General features: G+C 37.1%; 1 protein-coding gene across 1 annotated transcript; it reads right to left on the reverse strand.

The window, feature by feature from the left end:
* Nucleotides 1-4,755: 4,755 nt before the first annotated feature.
* Nucleotides 4,756-26,366, reverse strand: LOC140239072 (lysophospholipid acyltransferase 5-like). Its single transcript, XM_072318969.1, has 12 exons — nt 26,244-26,366; nt 17,416-17,523; nt 16,217-16,323; nt 14,467-14,598; nt 13,329-13,436; nt 12,148-12,330; nt 11,455-11,541; nt 8,692-8,858; nt 7,510-7,657; nt 6,702-6,857; nt 6,275-6,381; nt 4,756-4,845 (listed from the first exon to the last, which is right to left on the reverse strand). Exons 1-11 carry the CDS (start codon nt 26,353-26,355, stop codon nt 6,277-6,279), a joined length of 1,413 nt encoding a protein of 470 aa, XP_072175070.1. The 5' UTR covers nt 26,356-26,366; the 3' UTR covers nt 4,756-4,845; nt 6,275-6,276.

Here is a 26,366-nt window from a genome sequence, read left to right on the forward strand (position 1 = left end):
TAAAGGTCTGTCCAATCATGTAAAACCATCTTCTTACAGTCAAGATGTAAGCCTAATGGGAGAATAATGGGATATGGCACAGGCATACCAGTTGCCACAGCAACATCTACAGTTCCTTTCTAGTCTATGTCAAGAAACGCAAAATGTGAAAATATGTATTTGTTATTGTTATTGTTAAAATGTTCATACAATGTATGTTGTTTAATGTAATTTACAATTGTATATGTTTTTTTTTTAATGTGATGCATTATGATTTAGCCTTCGGGCTACTACTTTGCATGTTTGTTCTAATAAACCATTATCAAATCAAATCAAATCAAAGAGATTTCAGTGGGTCAATGGGCGACTTATGAGGCCATGACGTTATCTTGTATCGTTTTCATACTAGCATGTGGTTTATACCCATCTCACTATTTTGTGAAAAATCATAAGTTCTATAACTCTAATTTATATCTGATCTTGATGTAATCTCTACCAATCTGTTCAATTTGACTCTAATTAGGAGAGCAGACTTGAACATGGAGCTGAATTACACATAAGTACATCTTGCTATGTTCATATTTTTCATCATACACATGTAAGAAAATGACAAGGACACAAATAGCTTGGATCAAAAAACACTCAAAATCAGTTTTAATAATATAGTATACTTCAGTACCATTCAAAGTGAGGGTCAAATATGGAAATGTCCTGACACATACAATGGTCCAACAAATTTTCATGTAATGTCTACTGTCACCTGAAATGATTGCTTGCAGCAAACTGTTCAAACACAAACCACAGCTGCAACTATCAATAGAACTTAATGCCATTGTGATTGCCCTGTCAGATCAAAATGTGGAAAAATAAAAATACACACAATATGAACAAAATTGAATGACAACTTCACACTACGAACAGGTCATAGTGAAGAATGCTTCTGATAGACGCATGCTTGGAAAACATTTCATTTAAAGAGAGGTAGAGCTTCCGGCATTATTCTTGGGGGTCTATGAAGTCAGAACAATGAGGGTGCTATCACCTAAGATATAATGTGTGTGTGCATTACACTGCATGTGTAATATCATTAGGCCTACAGCATGCACAGAAATAAAGCCTGCAGTACAATGTATAATTATGTGTAGATGGAACTGCGGATACTCCTGTCACACATGATATACTCAATAGCACCTATTTATGGTATTCTGAAGGATAATCACATCATTATGAGTACGACCTGGGTTTGCTCTTCTTTTCTCTTCTCTTCCTTTTATTTTTAACACTTGAATCGGTCCTGTTCTATATAGCACTTAATTTTTCTGCTCTTCAATTCTTATCATAGCTCAAACGTTTAAGTTGGTTACAAACAATTTTTTTTAATGATTTTGATTAATAGTTTCCAGAATTCATGAAATAAATGAAGCCATCTTGATTCTGCATGTGTCACATCTAAACATATTGTAAACATGAAAAACCAAAATATTCACAAACAGCATTCTTTATTGCATTTCACACAAGGCCTCAATTATATCCCATCAGTGAAAAGTCACCACTAAATGCACCTGAATAGACATATCACTGTGGAAAAAAAAAATAAAAAAAAAATAAAGAAGCTCTCTGGAAAGACTGATATGCTCATATACCAAATACAAATCACATGAACAATAGTAAAATAAGTCTAAAATCAGTTCATATATTGCCAACAAAGTGATTCTCAAGTAGAAAGGTCACTTGCATTACTTGCTAGTGATAAAATCTGCAAAATTTTATAATTGTGTAGAATAACCATGAATATACACGTACATATTGTGTCTTAAATTACATCATGACAATACAATGTTCGAATAACCACAAATACCTTGAAAAGGAAATCACTGAAGCACATGCCAGTATGGATTAATTAACACAAATATTTTTCTCAGCACAGGTGTTCCATAATTATATAGAAATAGCACATGAGCTCACCATCATAATGTTAATTTTTCTATCACTGGTTCCTGACATTGCATAATACCAAATAACGGACATTCAAACTCATGTAACAGAAGGCACATCAAGCTTTAATACCCAATACAGATTGGTTAAAAAAAGGTGGGGGGGGGGGGACGGACTCAATGGTCTGTGACAAGTACTAGTCTGCACACAATGTACTTTTAATATAAAGTAAGTAATGTGAATGCAGATAAATAACTACATTGTACTTGATTTTTCACAATTCTGGATCAGCTCAAGCCTTGCCATTCAAAATTAAGGGTCTTTTGCGACATGCTCTGCATTGTGGCCACCAAATATGAAAATTGTTCAACAACATGGCCATGACGGCTCTTACTGACCTGTGAAGTGAGATTTCAAACTGTCTATATTCTGCCACAGTCAACCCTGTGTATTTACTACTTGGCTTCAGATCTCACAATCAATATACTTTGCATTCTACCACAAGAACCTCTTGCCAAAATGTGATCACTCATACAATACAAAAAGATGAAACAGTCACATATTTGAACTCTGTATTGGCATAGTAGATACACAAATTAGTGCAGATTGTTCACAATGTGTGAAATCTGTTCAAGAGGAGATTCCTACCATGGAACAGAATGCAGACCTTTACACATGCATTTTTCCCTCTGTCCATCATATTTGAAATACATGTAGATGAAGGAGTGATTGCAATTTATCTTGAATACACATTAAATGAATGACATAATTATTATATAGGTGAACATCAAACTTGTGTACTAAAAAGAGAGAGAGAGGGAAAGAAAGAAAAAAAAAAAACACCAAAAACTGAAATCTAATAAGTCTACTAGTGCAGCATTGCTCCTCTTACCCAAGTTAGCAGCATGCAAATGACACAGCATCACAAAATAAGTTGGGGCAAGAAGACAAAACATATGGATTCAATGTTGAATATTTCTATGAGAATGAAGAATTTTAGCAGCATTTCTCTGTCCCTTTATTGGATAAACACATGGTCATTTATAGTGTTATTGAATTGATATGGATGATACAATCACATTTTGACAGCTTACATTTTCTAAATTTCTACATGTGCATAGTCCAGCTAGTACTGTATGTTTGTGTTTGCTGATGCAATAAATGGTTTGTCTCCATTCTGTGTACAATGGGGAGCTGTAAATTTGCAAGACTTAATGTACACAATCTTGGATGCAAAATCTACATATCGTTGCTGGGGTGACAAGACCTTGTATCTGCAATTTTGGTGAAAATGACTTTTTCGGATTAATAGTCAAATAATGGGTTAAGTGATGTCCTGTCCAAATCCCAACTGTCTTACTCCAAAAATGATCCACCACGGCATGTCAAAGGAAAGGCTATCCCATTGACTATAGTGCTTTAGCCGCCATGTTTTTTGGCTCTCGTGAACATTTGACATTTTGTAGATAGAGGTCTTGTTGCCCCAGCGACGATATGTATTCTTATTTGATCTACACATCCCCATCCTAAAGAAATCCCCATCCTAAAGAATTACCATATTGATGTGCTGCTGCCGGACATGACTACTGCAGGCTATCTGATCACATGATCAATGTGTTCACAAGTCACAAAGTATGCACATGTTTTAGAATCTGGAGAAGAATATTGGCACACCATCAGAGACTTTGCAAACAATTGTTTTTGAATTAAAGTGTTAATGTCACAACTCATTTGCTGAATGATACCAACAGGAATTATGAGAATTAAGGTAGTTTGGGTAACTTTACTAATATGAATCTAAGTCTGAATTTAGCTATGCATCCTGTGCAGAAATGGGTGAGACTTTATTCCCATCATCACTTTGTCAAAAGTACAAGTACATATTGGTAGTACATCATGCAAATAGCACTAGTATACTAGTAAACAAATATTGACTGACGCAAAGGAGGATGGTTAAAGCTAGATTGTATTTGCCCAGAGGTGATTTCTCAACAGTGCTATGCCCGGAGAAATCACCGAGGGCACTTAGTTTTAACCATGACCAAAAGAAAGCAGTTGATATTTGCTCTATATCCCTCACAAGCATTTCACTATTCAAAGAAACGTAAGATGAGGGATGACAAGGGTCTCTCTTGGATCTACAAAAGGTGTGGGTCTAACATGTCAACGTCTAACATATAGATGTGTACATCCAACATAATCCTCAGTGGATGACATGGACACTTGACTACGATTTTAACCTTTGAAGATCAGGTGAGTAATGAAAATCAGAATTACACTTAACACCATGTAAGCAGAGGGGACATACTTCAAATGTGAATGCAATATCCTTTCAGTGCAAATAAGAAAAGATTTGATTATACATGTACATGTAAGTTTACTGTTGCCTACAATCAAGCGGTGCGGCAATCACACTTAAAAATGTATGCAATGTATGACTCTTTCATTTGTGGTCCGAAGAATAATACTGAATGTGTGCACTTTCATTTGTGGTCCGAAGAATAATACTGAATGTGTGCAAGACTTGCTTCTTCCATCTTAATCTAGCCAAATACTCTTCTTAAAAACATATCATGCACCCTTGACAAACTTCAACAGAGTGTGTACAACATACAATGCATATATATATATATATATATGAAATGCTTCCCTAAATGAGTAGATATCTTGTATTTTCCTTGCTTTTAATACTTTGTCTCTTCCTCAAAAATAAAAAATGTCAAAACACACCGATTTCACAAACATTTAAATTCATAAAAATGTCTCTCATAAAGAAAAGAAATAACATTGATACATATGTATAATCTTTTTGAAATATAATTCTTACACAATGAAATGAATATAAAGATATTTCTGAAAGCCATTCTACACTCCATGAATTTTAGGCTGCAGCTGATTCTCTTTCACTGTGATTTTGCTTCAGAGGTAGCTCTGAAAGAAGAAAAAGAAACAATGGTTTACGATGGGATATCAGCACTGCACACTCCATCACGCATTGTAGGAATGACCCATAAACACAATATTCTGTCTATTGATACAGGTATGAATAGGCACACAATCCTGAAGTCCACTACAAAAGTAAAATGCCATTTCAGGTAAACATAGAATTACCAACAGTAGCAATTACCCCACTGGCTTATCAATTGATGGATGTGCTAATTTTTGACAATCACAGATTCAATATCCGTTTCTCCATTTGTACTCTCAAAACATGGAAAGAGGTGCCAAAACACAGATGACCAAGAGAGAGAGAGAGAGAGACACACACACACACACACACACACACACACACACAGAGGAAATGATTTCCTATGGTGATGAATGAACAAGACATTAGACATAAACATGTACCACTCAAACTTTCACTTATGTATTTTACTAATGTTGCTGCATTCATTCAGACCACATACCAGTATATATAAATATATATATATTGGTTTCATTATCCTTTTGATGGTCCTAGATTATTGGGCCCAATGTATTGAAATTGTAAAGCATGGGCTGCACTGTACATAATGGTAGGTATACTATAGACTTATCACACAAACACACATGGTGGTTGTGACTGGGTACATGCAGGGGCCAGTGATATATCACTCTACACATTGATTACATTGTATGATGTATCAGTACAAAGCATCAATCTAGTAAACATAAAATGTGGCCCTGCATCACAAATCCAACAAAAAGTCCCCAGACACACTTTTTTTTTTTTTAGTTAAGAGCATATTCTGAAAGAGCAGGCTTTTAGCTTTAAAATTATGTATCACAACTCAATTCAAATGGACTCTATAAACATTAAAAAGAAAGCACACACTCCGGAAAAGTGTGAACTGAGAAAAGAGGCTGTGAAGTACAGGGTCTATTCAAGTACTTCATCTTTACCAAGCCATGACAGCTGCATGATGAATGGGACATAAAACAGGATGTAAACCATCGCAGCAACAACAATGAAGGGATTATCAGATTAAGCTGATATTGAGCATACTTTAACAACACATTCTGTCTATGATTAATGCCAATTTTCAAAGCAGTAGCATCATCCTTTCTAAGGTTATTAGAGTTGAATGTGAAGAGAGTGTACAGGTTTTTTTTTTTAAGAAATGAAAAGGGGACTCTATGACGCACTATTCTTTTTTTTTTAAGTGTTCGAGAAAAACTGCTAAAAACACACTTTCCTTTTTGTTTTATGATTCTAAATTTTTGCAAAATGTTGAAGATTTGCTCTTTCAGAAAATATGAAAAACTCAAGATTGGCTAGGTTGACCAATTTTACTCATTTTCAGTCCTCACAGAAAATCAGTGTGTGCTACTTTTTGTAGGTTTTGTGATGCACGGTCATAATTGTTAATGAACTTACTATTAAGCTGACTTTTCCTTTCCAAGCAGTGGTTTGATGAGAAAAGGAAAGAGCAGTGCCCATCCTATGAACCACACATGTCCAACATAGTACATGGATGCATACACCTGTAACAGTGAAATAAAAAGGGAATTAGCTAAATTACTTCAATTAGATTTTGTTTTACACATTTACGTGTTTGTGTGTATCACTTCCTGTCTTTAATCCATTTCCATGTTTGTAAGCATTTATTAATGTATTATTTTACCCCCTTTGTACTGTTTTTTATAAACTGCAATTTCGTGTTGAATTCAATTGTTTGATTGTGGAACATGAATAACTCAGCAAAATACCATTTATCTCTTAATCCTAGTGGGATTTGTGTGACTCTGTGTACTGCGCACACTTGATTAGTGTAGGAAATGACAAGTAAGGGATCACGTCATACCTGGCTGAACAAACTGAAATGTGCCAGTTGGAAGCTGACCAGTGAGTAGGCAAAGCTAGTCATGATGAAGACGCTGCAGAACACAGACATAAGGAAGGCAAGAATGGGGTTTGACCACAGTCCAGACAGGCCCAGCTTTCTCCACACCATCTGCCACTAGGGGTTGAAGAACAGACAATACAACTCTCAGCTACAACTATACACAATTTGCACACATTCAAAATATCGAAGGATTTAAAAACAAGATCACAGTGGCCTGAGCTCCAAGACAAATTTGATATTGATGCATCCTCCCTGTGATGCCCCCTCATTGTATGCCATACAATAAATGATAACTATCAATGCAGGGTTTCATAAATAATGAAATTTATCATTATTTGTTAAGAATAGTGTTTGTCCTTGCAACACCCCCCCCCCAAATAAATAAATAAATAAACAAATAAATAAATAAGGCTATCTGTACAAATTCAAAAATTTTGTATAAACCTGCCCAAAAGAAGGATGAAACAGAAGACAAAATCAATTATGACAACTCAATTTAAAATTCCCAAGGTAACCAATCAATAACAAGAAATGGAAAGTGTTCAATATTTGTATGAAAATTGGTACACAATTAGTTTTCCCATGCCATTTACCATCATTTTGACATTTGTAAATGTAGACTTTCATCTTTCATCCTATGAATAAGACCTGACTACAGTTGTGAAAGGAAAGAAAGAAAGAAAAAAAGCTGCTGGTCTTAAATGGAAGACATACATGCATGAAGAAATAACTATTAACACAATGTTCAGACAAGGATTTGCAATACCTGTTCCTCAAAATTGATGCAGAACATTTCCCCCATGAAGCAGTGAAAGTAGCCAGGGTAGATCCCATGCCACAGGGCTAGGAACATCAAAGTAATGACCTGGGACAGTTGACGGTTACCAAGGAAACGACATCTCTTGTAGATGCATCTAGCAACAGAGAGACATGATATGATTTAACACCTTTCGTTCGTGGCATTGTATTCACATCAACAAGATATACCCGTGATATGTTAGAATGTATTAAACCCCCCTCCCCCCGAATCCAGATTTTCTGTGGACATTTGAAAACAGAGAAAATTTGTGCCTTGGCCCGACTAACTTTTGAGTGTCTCCCGCATCTCATGATGCAAAATGCTGAAAATTTGGACTATTGTTTATCCTGACACAAAACAATCTTAAAGTCATGTGCCCCGAAAATGAAATTTCTCATGTCATATGTATAGCACAATAACCATGCATTAACATGGAAGGACAGGACTTGTATTTCAATCAATCTCTTTCTGTTTGTAAGTTTATTACTCACTCATATAACCATGCGTTCAATATGCTTGAATATTTGTGTAAGTTCTCAAGGTCATAGTTTCTTATTCACCAAGGTTTTTGTTTTTGATTGTTGTTTTTTTCTAAACAAATATATACATAAAAATTTGAGAAAAAAAAATAGAATACAAGACTGTAGCTGTTTTTCATGAGGCAGAATCTACATGCACTGGCCCTTGCCTGCTATCCTACTCAAGAGTCAACTCTGTGCAAAACGGGTAATTACCAACAGGGGCCTGCAAATAGACTGAAGACAATTTGACTTACATCAAAGACTAATGACATGTGAAGACATACATTGTAGTTGTTTCATTAAATTGGTCAAAAGACTTCAAGGTGTAACAAAATGAATATGATGGGCCTTGACACAGGTATACGAAATTAATACAGTCAACCTTGCCTAAGTCGAATCTATTTGGATTGAAGAAATAGCTTCAACTCTGAGAAAATCTGACTTATCTGACTTGAAAAGACCAAAAGGATTATCTGCTACTTCTGTGCAAATGACAAGCTCACATCATGTAAAATATAGGTACATTTCATTCAATAGCTTATTGAGTCTTAACAACATCAAACACAATAGAAACTGTCCACTGACTAGGTTCTTGTCAGTAAGTCAGTTACAGTGTGAAATGACCTACCTGCCAGCCCATTTGTTGGTGTTAGTGTTGTAGGAGGCTACCAGGTCACGGAATGTAACAGAAGTCTCCAGATTGTAGATCTTCACATTGGTGCTACCTTCCCATTTGGACTGACCCATTTCATCCATGCCACTGTAGGCTAGTCCACTCATAATGCATACACCCTCCTGACAAACACACAAACAACGCACAATCCAGAGGACACCAAGGTAAACAAGACTGTCTGACATCATGTTTCCCACAACATAATGTTTATACAGTGACCATATTGGAAAGGCATCATGTCAGTTGTGTGAGATTAGTATTACTGCATGTGACTTTTCAGCTATCCAATTAAATGTTCAGATATTTTGATCCTTAACCCATTGATGACGGTTTGATTTTGCTACAACATGCACATTCCATAGACACCTGCCCGAGTATACTCAAGACTCGTCTTCAACGGGTTAAGTGTGCAGTAAAAGTAACATATGCCCAAAGGCAGTGCGATAAATTGTTGCATTACAGTACAGTTAAACTCGCCTAAGTCGACGTCGCATATGTCGAATAATCGCGTAAGTCGATGATTTTAAGAAGTCCCGATTTTTCCCCATTGACGTACGTGTATTAATTCACTCACAAGTCGAATTTTGTAAGTCGAATACTCGCCTAAGTCGATGAAATTCCAAGAACACTTTCACGGAAAAACCATTGAATTCACTGTGCCTAAGTCGAATAAGATTTTATTGTGTAATAAATCACTGTCATTTATTATTCATTATTTATTACTCATCATTATTTTGTTTGTCAGATGAGTTTGAGGTGACAAAAAAAAATTATCTAAAATCAAAATTCAATGCGATCGCATGGGATCTCTTCGTATTTGGAGGTCCGCTGGTACAGCCCTGTCAGCTGTCGCGCTACGTACTTACAGCGTTCGTACAGTACACATGCGTTCATTTACATGTACAGTATTGAGCATGCAGTGTACATGTAGCTTGGCATTTGCAGCGCTGTGCAGTGGAGTGGTATAATGGATGAAGCTGCTGAGTTTTCAAAGTGGAAAGTAGGGGGAAAGTTACGGGCACGGGTAAATCAGAATTGCACCTCTACATGCATTTCAAGCCACTGTATGGTAAACTGGAATCAATCATTGCTCAAATATCGTTCATATTCACTTCCCCAAGGTTTAACAAGGGTGTAAAGTAATCGGACCTGTGCCAATACTAATGCACTGTCCATGCAAAGTTAGCCGCGGCCCTGCTGGGCGACCCGTGCTGCGGCACACCGCTCCAGCTCTCGGCTCCAGAGTAGACAACATACATGTACATTAAGCATACATGTATGTACCTGTGGTGAAACTGTAAGTCGATTTTTTTCGACTTACGCACAAGTCGAAAATCGCCTAAGTCGATGTGTTTTGCTCAGTCCCGAGAAGATCGACTTATGCGAGTTTAACTGTATCTCAAAGAACAGGTGAAATGTGGCTATTCAAGCAATTTCAGGTTATCTTTTGAATGCGAAATCAGAGTTAAAACAGCATGCAGGGTGCATTCTGTGACAATTTGCTACCGGTAATTCCTAGAGAACTATTGGTGTAGAAGCGTACCAGAACAAAAGATTTGGAATCTTAATCTTTTTTTTTTTAATATACAAAGTATTTGCCTAAAAATTTTAGCACTGTCTGAAGTTAATTAAAACAGAACTGGGCCAGCATTAACTTAAAACACAAATCCGATAATGATAACTGAATAGACAAACTCATTTCAATACTTAATTTCCATGCTTCCTTCACATTTTGGTTTCCACATTTCCTGCTTGACTCTGAGTGTGAAACAGAAGCTGTTGCAACTAGGACAATTCTTGTGCTTTCACTGGCCCTACTGAACATTGGCATAAACCCTTTTTGCAATGCTGTCTGCTCACTGAACCAAAACTACTACATACTTTGAGAAATCAACTGAAACAACATTAAGAGTTAGAAGCAGGAGCATCAAGCAACTGGCTGAAAATAGTTAGTAAGGGCTGGTTTGTAATCAAGTTGAAATAATGAAGTCTCATTCATATCAAGAAAAATTTACTTCTATGTCGAGTCAATTGACCCACAAAGGGGCGCAGAAATTTGGGAGGCCTCTTCTTCCATAAATCCTTTCACTGTCTGGCAACAGTTAACACTTTCTCACTTAACCGCAATGAGTTTTCTCTGTTTCATATACATTTTGATAATTTTGTGATGAAAATAAACCTCATCACATATCTACCAAGACCTGCATGTTAAAGCATTTTGTTGGTATTCCATTGCAACGTAAAGCTTGTTTCCGTACATTGTGCTTCTATTTTTTTTCCTCAGTAGAACAAAACAGCACGTGGATATCGCATTTAAGAGGTACAAAGAAAAATAAATAAATAAATGAATATGAAAAACAAAGAAAATGTACAAATTGGAAAATAATGTCTAAAGTTGGAAAATTTGCAGAAATGCTTTTTGTACAATGAACAGCTGCTGTTTCCCTGTGATGAATAAGTACAGAGCTTCTGTGCTTTTCAGATAACAGAGACAAATTTTGATATATTTTGCAAGACATACACAAAAAATATATATCATGCAACAAAATTGATTACAAAAATCAACTCAATGCTAAATATGAATCATAAACTTACTTCATACATATAAGTACATTCATGTGCCCAGTTCCATGCCCATATTGCCGACTGTTTGTCATATCAATGCACTTGAGTTTTTTTTCTATAACAAGGTCTGAACGATGCATTATACAGTCTCACCGTGAAGAGCCAGACTCCCATATAGCGTGTTCTGTAGGCTTGTCCCCAGATGTAGACAACAAACAGCTTGTAGAATATTGAGGTATCCTGCACTCAATGAGAAACCCAACAGACAAAAAAAAAAAAAAAAAAATCTTTGAACTGGCATGTCTTCATGTTCTTTTGTATTTCTTCCCAAAATAATTATTATCATTATTTATTTCTTTCTTTTCTTTTTGTATTGATAAGATTTGAAAAGACACAAGCAAGCTTAAAAGTGTAAAGAATTCATCAAATCAGTACAAACTCCTTTCTATGTGTATATAGTCACTTTGATTAATCATTGCCATGTCCCTTTGAAACTCCAAACTTCCTTTCCTTTCTCTTGATTTGATAATGACCCTGTGATGAAGGCCAATGCACCAGTTATCTGTTTCTAACACATCATATTTCCAATGCACTTGCCATATTGTTCTAAGAGTTGAACACTAATCAGGAATGTTTAAGCCAAGGAATATACGGTATACTGCAGATGTTAAATATTACTCAACTTGACTTCATGAGGTGAGCTCTTTCATCACCACCTCCATTGATTCTAAAAAATACATAACTTACTCTCCTTAGATTGTACACAATACCAATCTTACCATAAAAGAATCCACAAGACATAAAAAAGAGAAGAAGATAAACAATGAAATTCTGGCATCCACCCACCACAAATTCCTTGGACAAGAAGAATCTGTCTGGATAGGCAAGGTTGAGTGCTAAACCGAGGCTGACGTAAAAGGCACCAAAGCAGAAGCGACTGATGGCAGGAATGACATTAGATGGATTCTCTCTTTCCCACTCTGGGATGAGGTTGTTGTTGGTATAATTGATGTAGCGCCGCATAGAGAACTGTTTATAGGATCAATCATACAGTATCATATGTAAGACCACATATTGGTCAAATATTGGGGTTAACTAATTTGATGTTTTGTCCCATCACCTGAAAGACTTTATCTTATTAAACCAACAAAAAATGTTCAGAGTATCGAATGGTTGCTTTTATATCATGGTTTTATTTTCATCACATTGCAGTTTGCAACATAAAGAGCACCTGTATGAATGTTGGCTGTATGAATTTTTTTTTTTTGTACCAGAAAAGAACAATGTTTGTAGTTCATTCTGACACTGCAAGGGGACATGTCACTAAACAGATGTGGTATGTAGAATGCGATGACACTGTCTGATCTATGAATACTTTAAAAAACACACACACAAAAAAAAAAAAAAAAAACACTAACAGCAACTTAGTCTTTTAAAAACTGCAAAGCTGAAACAGAAATGCTGTGACACTGGAGAAGCAATATATGCTTACATTATACAGTATGTGCAGGTTGGCAGACTCTTTTGCTCCTCTCAATATGTACTGGATAGGTTTTAAGGGTATTGGCAAAAATTGTCAACTACAAAATATATCTCAGAAAAGAAGAATCACATTTAATTTTTTTATCACTTTTTCCCCCCACACATCCTGAAAATTAAGAACAATGAAACATGAAAGTACAAGTAATGCCAAGACTGAGTCATAATTGGCACCAGTGTGCTGAAAATGCCTGATAATGTATCATTACCATCATGAAAGGATATGATTTAGATTGTGTGCCAAAGCAAAAAATACAAACATATGCATTTCATCCTCCTCCTCATAAAAGAGGAAACATAAAACACATGAAAGCAAGACTGATAAAAGCTATACCTGCCACAAGCTAGTTTAAACAAATTGCTATGAATGGCAAATCAGTAATCAAGGACTCTTAGGCTTCCTTCCTAACATCTCATGTGTAATATTACATTTCCACACAAACAAAAGCACAAACACACAACAAACCCAATTAGTGTGACACTCCTACCTGTGGGCCAGCAAGGAATCCCCCAAAGAAGAGGCAAAAACCACCCATCTCCAGCAAAGAAGGTGCTCTGATCAGAAAGTACTGTTTCTGCTCCTGGCTCAACTGCTCCTAGGCTCATAAAACCAAGAAAGAACCATGATGCTGACTACTACTAGTAGTACCACTTTTATGATGCTTTTTAAATTTGCAGCAACAATCCACACACTTCAAATTCATGAGTTTGTAATTGTAAATGTCTGAATTCCATTAAAAGCTACAGCACAATTTTGGAACATCTCCACTCTCTATACAATATTTCACACCAGGGCACTCTCGCATCGTTGTCCACAACACAAGCTTTTTTCCAGGAGCTATGAGCTTGCTGGGTACATTGTATGACTGACAATATTAGTATACTCTTTCATTTGGAACCTTCACAACACAAAATTTCACAGTTCCTCTCATTACATTTTACCATTGCCATACTATCATAAACATTTACTACTGATATCTTTGATGTCGTCCGCTTTGCTTTTATCAATGGTGTATTCCTTATTCATACAATAAGTATACATACGGTACATGTATGTATATATATTTTTTTTTTTTTGTGATATTCAAATTAATAGACACTTAGCTTTCAGTTATGAATGATTCCACTCCCCCCCCCCCCAAAAAAAAAAAAACAGCAACAAACAAACAAACAAACAAACAATACAATACATTTAGAAATCAACCATCAGGCAAATAGACATGAGAAAATTGCCTTTGAAGTTTAGATGCACTCCAGTATGCAGAAGATGAGACATTTAAAAGCAATGGGTCAATTAGAAGACCAAGGTAGCATGACTCATTGTGAAAACAGAGGATTTTGAAGTTTCAAAACACTGTTGGACTGGAAAATTCAGAAAGGAGGTAGTTTAAATGTCAACTCTGAATTTGTCACAATACTCATGTTCATACATTGCACCAAGAATGCCATATTTGTAAACTTATGTTTTGCATTTTTCTGAACCTGAAATATGTGACTTCATGGGAGTATTAGGGTATGGGTAACACCTGCAGTTCAAATTTGTTGTCATTGCATGTAATCTGTTAAATAGAATACAAACCGGCTCAAAAGTTCATATAAGTATCACTTCAGTTTTGATAAGCTCACCTTTGGTTTCTGTCCATCATAAAGGTCATAGGCCACTCCCATGACCTTTAACACCATAACACAGTGTGGAGTGTCCCACAAAACATCATGACTTCCATCTGACACCGACACAGTCCCAACCAGAAAATAGGTCTGTAAGAAATCACAAAGAACAGAAGATTGGAAAGAATGGGCTGGATTAAACATGGGGAAAAATGTGTTTGCAGTCCTGGTTGTATTCTCATTCACTCCTATCATGAAACTTTTTCCTGTGAACACAAACTACAATTATGACTGCCAATTCAATTGCAATTTATAGATCATTAGATTTAGTCTAATGGACTTTGGGAAGGCCACAGTCTGTGGGAAGTGCCAAAGAAGACTTAAAAATACAAGACCTGGGAATCTTGCACTCATCTGAGTATCAAAAGTTCAACTTCCACACATTCTTGCAGATACTATAACTCCAGAAGAGCACAGTAAACTCAAGCAACTGGCAAACTACTGTAATTTAAAAGGGTCTACAAAAGAGCTAAATGAAAGGGTTATAGAAACTATTCTGCAGAATGAAAGGTTTATCACAAGGAAACGAACATAAAGTTGCACACACTGATTTTGCGTGAGGACTGAAAATAACTGAAATGGGTCAACCTAGCCGAACTTGACTTTTTCATATTTTCTGAAAGAACAAGTCTTCTTTTACATTATGCTAAAATGTAGTATTATAAAACGGGCAGGAAAGTGTGTTTTTTTAGCAGTTTATCTCGAACATTTTTGGTAGAATAGTGTGATTATGTGTGTCTTTAGAATCCCTTTTTCATTTCTGAAAAACCTTGTCCACACTCTTCACTTTCAACTCTAATATAACATTTGAAAGGATAGTGCTACTGCTTTGAAAGTTGGCATTAATTATGGACAGAATGTGTTAATGAGGCAAGATTAATTTCAAGTTAATCTGATAATTTCTTCATTGTTGTTACTCTGGTGGTTTACTTCCTGTTTTTTGTCCCATTCATCACACAGCCAGCACGGTTTGGTAAAGATTAAGCGCTTGAATAGACACTGTACTTCAGAGCCTCTTTTCTCAGTTCACCTTTTTCCTGAACTTGTGCTTTCTTTCCAATATTTAGATAGGTTAGGAGAGTCCATTTGATTTGAGTTATACATCATTTTAAAGCTTAAAGTATGCTCTTTCAGAATATGGTCTTAACTAAAAATTCATGTCTGGCGACTTTTTGTTTGTTTTGAGATGCAGGGTCACATTTGGAAGTGTCTACAAAAAGAGCTAGGAATTGAATGGTTTTATAAACTGTTCTGCAAAATGAAATGGAGTACAGTGATACTGAGGATGAAAGGGATATCTAAAAGCTAATTTAATTCAACCCTTGCCCTGATCCTTAGCTATCCAAGGGTAGTGACCCATTAAACTTTCCAGAAGGTGGAAGAGCGGAGTTACATACATTGAATGGACGTTGTTGATCCAAACATGTATCATAAAATGCCTACTGGACAATCAACCTGTGCCCTTTTTTCTCATTAGTCTAAGGAGGCATAGTCACAAATGAAAGAGATTGTAAAACTGACGGAAGAGTTGCTAGTCTGATGCTATTTTCTTCTTTGATGCAATCCTTATCCCAAATCTTTTGTTTTATCGGTCTCCAACATGTTCCTACACATATGCCCTGAGCCTGTATTGCTTATGGGACTAACAATGAAAAAGATCACAACAGCATTGTGAAGGATAAAAACAAATTTTGTGTACAATACTTACCATGTTAAAGATGAAAGATATGATGATTGATGTCAAAGTGCCACCTGCCAGAGAGAGGAGCAGATAGTTGACCACCACTGTGATTACGTAGTGGATGGTCTGGTAGCCTGTAGGTATGGAACAAAGAAATATTGAAGTATACAAATGTAGCTTCTTCCATCTATGTCAAAACTGTATTTATTTATTTTTTTAAACCACAGTCCTTACAAAGTCCTTACTTGTTTAACCCCTACGGTCAGCCTTTATTTGTAATTTTTTAAGATAAACTCTTGAACTTTCACTATGGCATGGAATGATGATTCACTCACATTCACAAAATGAGATATGCGTAAGTTATTTGTTAACAACCTTAAAATGTCAAATGTAGCAGCATTTCAGAAAAGAAAACACTGTCAGAATGCCAGGATCAATGCTATTTCAAGTTGATCAGATTAAATATACATCAGAATACTACAAGTTCACATATCTTTCATCACGCACTGGCAGTCAGAGGAAAACTAAAGACGTAAGTTTAGCATTGATACACAACTTGGTGCACAAACAATTCACAAGGTTGGAAACTGATGCTTGCCAAATTTTCCTGTAGTGCAGGATGAAAGCATAAAATGCAGAAACCATAACCACAGAAAGTTTACCATATAGTATTATATAGTGCTTGAGGGAAAATAGGTCACAAGGACAAACAGCATATGAGTTTACTGCACTGATTTCTTGCTCTCAGCTTGTACCTCTGCTGATGTACACTGAAACCTAAGTACTCCCCTATTACGACATTGATACATCTGAAAAGCCACATACATAACTGACAATGAAGAGGGTTTGTGTCATCACACCTAACTCTATAAAGTCAGAGTTAGAGGATGCTAACCAAGCGAACTGGCCCATCCACCTACCCAAACCAGAAAACGGGTGAATGATACCGATCCCTCGTGGTTTGCCCCAGGTGACTTGCAATAGTTAGCAAATGGTTACAAAGAAGTTAAGAGTTAGTAAATATTTACTTTGTTGTCAGAGATTTCAAGAAATGTTTTCATTTAAGAGAAAAAAACAAGTTTCATCATGAGGTTTTACATGTTTCAGGAGGAAGAATTCAACTATCACAACTGTTTCTCTGCATTACAATTAGTGGCTGTCATTCAGAACTAATGTACATGTATATCCACTAAAGGTTGATTGAATAAATAGCATAATAATCTTACCAAAATTATAGTATGACATGGCAAGCCCAACCACAATGTAGAAGACATGCTGGATGTTAGCCGGTGCATGGTAGAGAAAATTTCTTGGAATGAGGGCAATCGGGTAGCCTGCAATGTTGAACAGTAAGAGTGCATGTCAACACTACATAATACAATCTTAAAAGTAATGGTCACCAGCCATGTTGATCAAACTTAGAAAGCAATATCTAACAATCATACATCAAGCAGAAAGGACTCCCGTAGTATGTCACATTACATGTACATCAAAGTTATCACTGCATTATTAAACCTCTGATTTTGCAAAGAAAAATTAGTGCAATTATGTTAGCATGTTCTGCAAAGCTTGAAATAAAATTCTGCATCTGTTCATACAGATCTGCATCTTCTACATCTGCATCTTCATCTGCATCTTCTGCATGTTCATACAGATCTGCATCTGTTCATACAGATATCCCTACTTTACGTGCATTTCAGTTATCTTTGTGGTTTGTCGAAATTGTTTTCTTGTTCTCATTTTTCATTTCCGTTCAACTACGTGTGCACTTTCTGGCACAAAATTTACTTTCTTTTCTTGGCTTAAAGCCCGCAGGTATACTCATACATCATAGAAACCACAATTATATATGGGCCGTGACGCGAGAAAAGGGCCCTTAGCGCCGCTGCGCGCAAACGCCAGAAAACGGCGCGAAAGTTTAACAAAGCAATACGCGCAAAAAAGATCTTCTAGCTTACTACGCGGAAATGCATAGATGCATCAAAAAGTGACAGGATTTGGACAAAACATGCTGTTTTGAATGTCGTAATTGGAGCATTTAGGAGCGGAATTTCAGACAAAGGTTTGCATATATCCAAATACGTCAGAGTCTCTTCTACAATATAGAGGTGAAAACTCATTTTCGGTATGTAATGTCCTTAGGGCCCTTTTCTCGCGTCACGGCCCATATGTATAACATTTCTCCGTCGTTTGCTGCAAAAATATATTTTCCTGTATCAACGCCTCTGATTTTTTTTTTCCCCCGAATCATTGCTGTGACGCTCAGAGCTCCTTGATATAAACACTGTATTTTTTTTTTCTCGAAATAATGATACAGCCATAGTAATCTTATCTATTTTGTAAAACATATCATTGTGTGTGTGCTTTATCTAAATACTGTATATTACATTGGGTTGTACCATGATATTGGTATGTATGTGCGTGGTTGGAGGTGTATGTGTGTGTGTTTGAGTGTTTGCACGTGGATGAGTTAGTGTGTGGTACACGCGCGCGTCTATTGTGTAGTTATTTGAGTTTGTTTGAAGAATATGAGGTATTCATCAATATCATATGAGCTCCCTTGTGGAGACGTAATGAGCTCCTTTATGGAGACAATATGAGCTCCCTCGTGGAGACTTAATGAGCTCCTTTGTGGAGATAATATGAGCTCCCTTGTGGAGACAATATGAGCTCCCTCATGGAGACTTGGTATATATTTAATATTCTTGTTTATATCTCTGTAAGATTTATAATGTTTGTTTATGTTAAGTGCTGTCTGGGGCAAATTATTTGTATAGGGCCCCATTTTTCTCTCTCTCTCCTTTTGTTCTTTAAAACAGCAACAACTGTTCATACAAGTGAGTGCAATGTACAATACAGAAAGGTGATGATGATGATGAAACAGCATTTATATAGCGCCATTTATCTGTTGAAACATTCAAAGGCACCCAGCTCCCACAAAGTGTCACACATCATCCACAAAGTTGCTACAAAAGATAAGTCTTCAGTTCAGACTTGAAGGTATTGAGGCTGTTGCAATTCCGAAGATGGACTGGTAGAGAGTTCCACAGACGTGGTGCAACAGAAGAGAAGGCTCTATCCCCATACATTTTTAGGCGGGTATTGGGAACGTGGAGAGTCAGGCCAGTACAACGTAGTCCTGGTTGTCGCTGTCGTACACTGATAAGTGCAGACACATAGCCAGGAGACAAGTTATGGAGAGCCTTATAAGTAAGCAGTAAGATCTTATACTGCACTCTGCGTTGCACAGGCAGCCAATGAAGCTCACAAAGTATTGGAGAGATATGGTCACACTTCTTGGTGCCGGTAAGAAGGCGTGCAGCAGCATTCTGTACAGTCTGGAGGCGTTTGATTGATGTTGATGGCAGGCCAGAAAGGAGACAGTTGCAGAAATCCAGTCTAGATGATATCAGAGCATGAATAATATTTTCTGCAGCACTTCGTGTAAGACAGTGTCTGATCTCAGCAAGGACTTCATTATGTCACATTACATCACAAGTATCACTGCATATTGTACAACTTCTAATTTTGTCATGAAAAATGAACAAAACTATGGTGCCGACATGTTCAATGCTAACAATAAAATTTTGCATGTTTTCAAATGAGCACAATGCAGCAAAGTATAGTATTTTTTTTCAACATAGCTTATGGATCTCAGTGGTTTATGAATAAAAATTCAAAAAGCACATAATTAAGTTTTGTAATGTTAGGAGTAAAATTACAATTTTATCCCACAAATGAATAATATACTCATGAAATGTGATGAACATTGATTAACCCAGTGTTTGTCTTTATTTCTGCTTTATACTTGCAAATTACATGTCAATTTCAGCCAAAGAAAAATATAAAATACCTTACATTCTTCACTAGATTGCAGTATAGGAGACTTCCTCTTCATATCCACTAAATATACACTAAAGTCTACAATGAGTTCAATCACTATCATTTTTGACATTGACCATTGATGTGCTATCAACTGAAAAGTCATGGTCAGAATGTATGAGAGTTTCTTGGACTTGAAGCACTGGAATGTACTCAAAATCATGGCAATTCTTCCATAAAATATTTTATTTGTAAGATTGTGAAATTCATCATCATTTCCTCAGGGCAAAATCATTGGGAGGAAACTCACTATTAAGCATCCTTTTTTAATCGATTGAGTCATTGCACAAAAAGATGAACTGAATTGAAAACTACTCAGATTATCATTCCCAATTTTCTTCATTGAAGGACAAGTTCACCTTCATTAACATAAGGATTGAGAGAATGCAGCAATATTAGTAGAACACATCAGTGAATGTTTGAGGAAAATTGGACTATCGATGCAAAAGTTATGAATTTTTAAAACTTTTGTGTTGGAACCGCTGGATGAGGAGACTACTAAGGCTCGTGATGTCATATGAGTACAACGGTATTAAGAAAATGTAAAGAAAATTCAACATATTTTCACTTTTTTTGCATAATAAAAGAGCACTTGACTTGCCTCTTTCTAAAGGCAATGGGAATAATATTACCCATAACATATGTCAGTAACGAGTCAAGGGAATGTGTACTTTTTCAAAAGATGAAATTTTGTGAAATTCTCTTTATATTTTCCTTATATTGTTGTACGCATGTGACATCATACACTGCAGTAGTCTTCTCATCCAGCGGTGACTACACAAAAACTTCAAAAATTCATAACTTTTGAACGGATTGTCCGATTTTCCTCAAACTTTCAATGATGTGTTCTACTAATATTGCTACATTCTCTCAATCCTTATGTTAATGAAGGTGAACTTGTCCTTTAAGAAGCAGGTTCCCCAAAACATCAATTTGTTACTTAAGTATGTACATTGACATTTACATGTAATTGTCACAAAGGTATATCTGTAATATTTAATATTTTTTTATTTAGAAACATTGTGTACGTAGTTGTTTCATCACAGCCTACTAATTGGCTCTTGACATTCGCATAACACACTGGCCTCCGAAACTGGGACAATTCACATTTGGGTGATTGAATAATGCATTTCTGCTTTCATAACAGTTTTGTAAGTTTTGTAATTTGTTTTGAACACTTCAGTCATGGCTCTCTTCATGGTCCCTTGCAGGGCTTCCTCAGGTACACAACAATTCATTTGATGACTGTCTGTACTTTGTGTATTCCACCCAACAATGGTAGAGTCTAATCTATTTTTTTTTTTTATTGTTTGCTCCTTAAAATACTTTGTAATGAAGGTAAATCAAACTAGACTGATGTGAACAATATCAATACTACACAGGTACCGGCCTATTTAAAGAACAAGTTCACCTTCATTAACATAAGGATTGAGAGAATGTGCCCACAGCAATATTAGTAGAACACATCAGTGAAAGTTTGAGGAAAATTGGACAATCAATGCAAAAGTTATGAATTTTTAAAATTTTTGTGTTGGAACCGCTGGATGAGGAGACTACTAAGGCTCATGATGTCATACGAGTACAAAAGTATAAAGAAAATGTAAAGAAAATTCAACATATTTTCACTTTATTTGCATAATAAAAGAGCACTTGACTTGCCTCTTTCTAAAGGCAATGGGAATAATATTACCCATGACGTATGTCGGTGACAAGTCGAGGGAATGTGTACTTTTTTTCAAAAGATGAAATTTTGTGAAATTCTCTTTATATTTTCCTTATATTGTTGTACGCATGTGACATCATAAACTGCAGTAGTCTTCTCATCCAGCGGTGACTACACAAAAACTTCAAAAATTCATAACTTTTGAACGGATTGTCTGATTTTCCTCAAACTTTCAATGATGTGTTCTACTAATATTGCTACATTCTCTCAATCCTTATGTTAATAAAGGTGAACTTGTCCTTTAAATGATAGGTCCAAAGGTCACAAGTAAGACTATAGTCCATGGTCCAATCAATAACACACCATTTTTTTCAATCATACAGTTGAACCTCTCTTATCCGGCCTCCCTTTATCCGGATCTCTCTATTATACGGACGCAATCTCGCCGTGATTTTTTTTTTAATAATTACGGGAGGAAAGGGGGATTCCCAACTCCTTGAGAACTCCTACACAAACACACATGAATTACATATTACTTCCAACATTAACATACACCTCTATTTTGGGGTCTGTTACTGAGTGTAACAATGAAAAGGTTGCAGTATACATATTACTACATGTGGTACTACAATGGGCTACATCAGTACATGTGTACATGTATAAAGCATTGAGTCTCCCGTATCCGGCCAAATCCCTTATCCGGATGAGCCCCGGTCCCGACTTGTCCGGATACGAGAGGTTCAACTGTACTTGAAACAGAATACACAACCTCCTCCTCCTCCCCACCCCATTGTAATTTGTACATTCTTGTTCAAGGTCAAGGTCTAAGGAGTACATCCCAGATAGAATACAATTTTTTTTTTTGGTGAATTTATAGGCCTTGCCACTGTCTGTCTGTACTACATGTAATGGCAGCTTACCTGCTGAATTCAGCTCCACCGTGTGGCATTCAAAGGTACTAAGCATAGCGGTGGGGCTTTCTTGCACAACTCATGAATGCAGCCCCACCAAACGGCCTTTATGCATGATCGATACAGCGGCGGGGCCGATTTCCGCAGCATCGCATCTTCTGTCCTTCCTTCTTTTCTTCTTTTTCTTTTGTTTCCTTTGATCTTTGTTTTCTTTCTTTCTCTTATCCTCAAGCTCAGAAAGACTTCCTAACGTCCCTCAATCAATTTTACAACATACCGGTATACAACCCTACACTACCCTAACCACCTTGCTTGGCAACACACGGATGCACGTGACTGTGCTCTGGTGGAGTCTATTTCACAATTTTGCTACCCATCTAGGGATCGCATCTTGTCTTGTCTTGCCGAAGATGCCCAAATTTAATGGGTTTATTAACATGGCACTAAGGTCGATGTAGACCTAACCCCGGAGCGCTCCTTCACACATATATAGAACAACTGTGGCTTTGTGTTTGGGCTGGTCACAGTTAATGCAGACCTAACCCTGGGGCGTCCTTGTACACAGTTATACTGTGGGAGCGCCCCGAGTTGAAAGAGTGCTGTCTCTGAACATTCGAAGACAAACCCAAATTTTCACGGCTCAATAAGTTACATATTTCACCAGCAAAAGGCTTACTTTTATACTCTACATACATCTCTTATCTAATTCATACTTGCCGTTCACTTGCACACTTTGAAACTGATCCTAAGGTCTTGAAAAGACGTTTTTCTACAAGTCTATCTCCATTCTCCCTGTTTCTCCCTTCGTTTTTCGAAACAACCTTTGTGAAGGCACATATAGCGCATTGGCGGTATGCATACGCATGAAAGGCGCAATGTTTTTCGCCTCTGGACAAGGCCCTTTCGCTCTCACACTGCTGCGCTTGGCTGGGATATCGCTTCTTCATTTGCCCAGAAAGCAATGCAATACAGTGAGAAGGCCTTGTGAAAAGGCTACGTTGCATTCTGGTTAGCGCATGGGCACAGGTTTCAAATCCGTCGAAAGGAGCGGTTGTCATTCTCACAGATTCTTCTTGACCGGATCATTTAAAGGACAAGTTCACCTTCAGTGACATAAGGATTGAGAGAATGCAGCAATATTAGTAAAACACATCAGTGAAAGTTAGAGGAAAATTGGACAATCGATGCAAAAGTTATGAATTTTTTAAATTTTTGTGTTGGAACCGCTGGATAAGGAGACTACTAAAGCTCGTGATGTCATATGAGTACAACAGTATAAAGAAAATGTGAAGAAAATTCAACATATTTTCACTTTTTTCGCATAATAAAAGACCACTCGACTTGCCTCTTTCTAAAGGCAATGAGGATGGGAATAATATTACCCATAACATATGTCAGTAACGAGTCAAGGGAATGAGTACTTCGTTCAAAAGATGAAATTTTGTGAAATTCTCTTTATATTTTCCTTATATTGTTGTATGCATGTGACATCATAAACTGCAGTAGTCTTCTCATCCAGCGGTGACTACACAAAAACTTCAAAAATTAACGAGTCAAGGGAATGAGTACTTTGTTCAAAAGATGAAATCTTGTGAAATTCTCTTTATATTTTTCTTATATTGTTGTATGCATGTGACATCATAAACTGCAGTAGTCTTCTCATCCAGCGGTGACTACACAAAAACTTCAAAAAGTAACGAGTCAAGGGAATGACTACTTTGTTCAAAAGATGAAATTTTGTGAAATTCTCTTTATATTTTCCTTATATTGTTGTATGCATGTGACATCATAAACTGCAGTAGTCTTCTCATCCAGCGGTGACTACACAAAAACTTCAAAAATTCATAACTTTTGAACGGATTGTCCGATTTTCCTCAAACTTTCACTGATGTGTTCTACTAATATTGCTACCTTCTCTCAATCCTTATGTTAATGAAGGTGAACTTAACCTTTAAAGTCTCCGATATTTTCAGAAAGAAACGAGGCCCAGATACTACTGGAGGAGCATTAAAACGTTCCATGGCAAGTGTTATCGGCACGAGTTCCTTTTGAGACAGCCACCCAAAAGTGAGTGCGTGCATCCGTGCGTATCGCAAGCAAGGTTAGGCTAGGTAGAGTTGTATACTATACATGTAGGTATAGATCTGCACTTATTTAGCACTAGTGTCATTGGGGTGGCGGTCTCAAAAGGAAGTCTTTCCGTGTTATCAACAATTGGACCAAATAGTCTATCTACTAGTATTCAAATTAAAGAAATTTTGAGTAATTAAGTTGGAATTTAACGGCAATACTCCCCCATACCACTACCATGACTCAATATCCTTCCCTACACAGCCCGAATGTGAATGTGTTTTGCAGTTAATGTAGCCCGACCAGACGCTGTTAATACGCTACGCGAATACAGCGTCTGACCAACGAGCGGGCACCTACAAAGTGGGGAACCACAACACAACTACAAAACTTATGAAAATTTATACGTTCTTTATAAACAATGTACACGTTACCAAACGTTACTCACCGTAAGTGCATGCTTGTATTACAGAAGGTTCGTAAGTCCATTGAGAGCCCTCGTGATAAGTCCGTGGAACCAAAAAATGATACTTTCTGGCGGATTCCCTAACACCGTCAGGGTTCATCGTTGCAGAATTCAAAATGGCGCCTTGATCTCTGCGGAAATCTTTTGCGCGCGTGCGATGCGCTGCTTGAGTGTTGGTGTAGCAGCACGGTCGACAGCGCGACCTTTTGAAAGGGCATTCAGATCATGTGACCTCCCGGATATTGGAAATGGCCTGGCGTGAAAGACGATGTACCGTTCGTGAACCGTTCACACATGCTGCATATAACCATCATTTTAGGTAAGTTATTAAATCTAAATTTCAATATTCATAGCATAGATATGAAGTCTCATTATCACTTTGTTCGTCAGATGAGTTTGAAGTGACAAAAAAATGATCTAAAGTATCAAAATTCAATCCGATCGCATGTGATCGTTGGACCCTCTTCGTGTTTGGAGCTTCGTTGGTACAGCCCTGTCGCGCTACGTATGTACAGCGGCGACTGGGCTGTGTATAGTTACAGTTAATGTAGACCAAGCTTGATATAGAATATAGAAGACCAACCAAACGGCCGATAATTTAGATCTATCTCAAGGGGCGTGCCTCTTATTGTCGGACATTGTTTTAAAAAACCACTGGTTTCTCATATCATTCAATTCTAACTGTAGTGTTAGTAAGTATCGTGTTTCCATGGGCCACCAGATCTATACTGTAACGAGTTAGGCTTACGGGTCAAAATCACTGCATGCATTCATTAGTAGTAATTAGAGGCCAGGCCTCTGCGGTTAACACAGCCCAGTCGCCGCGCTGTACGTAGCACAGCTCAGCGTACTAAGAGCGTCTGGTCGGGCTATGCACTGTCCTGTTGCATGCTGCTGCTGCTGGTTAGCGGGACAGTCCATACTGTTGCGCCCGAAACTTCTGGCGCAGTTGTCTGCCGTCCTCCGGATGGCGCCCCATGGGTATGAACAGTCACGAGTCCTGGTACGGAAGGTCTCTTCACCAGCATGACACAATCCTTACCAATATTATATAGAACTTACCTAGTAGTACTGTTATAAAGAAACGGAGAGTGGGTTCGGTGACGCCAAGAAGTTGAGATAAGCTGCTCAGGGTTGGAACAAAAGTGCCACTTTCGAAAATACCGTCTGCCATGGTTATGTGTG

This window comes from Diadema setosum, chromosome 15 (genome assembly GCF_964275005.1).
Source record: "Diadema setosum chromosome 15, eeDiaSeto1, whole genome shotgun sequence".
Classification (NCBI taxonomy): domain Eukaryota; kingdom Metazoa; phylum Echinodermata; class Echinoidea; order Diadematoida; family Diadematidae; genus Diadema; species Diadema setosum.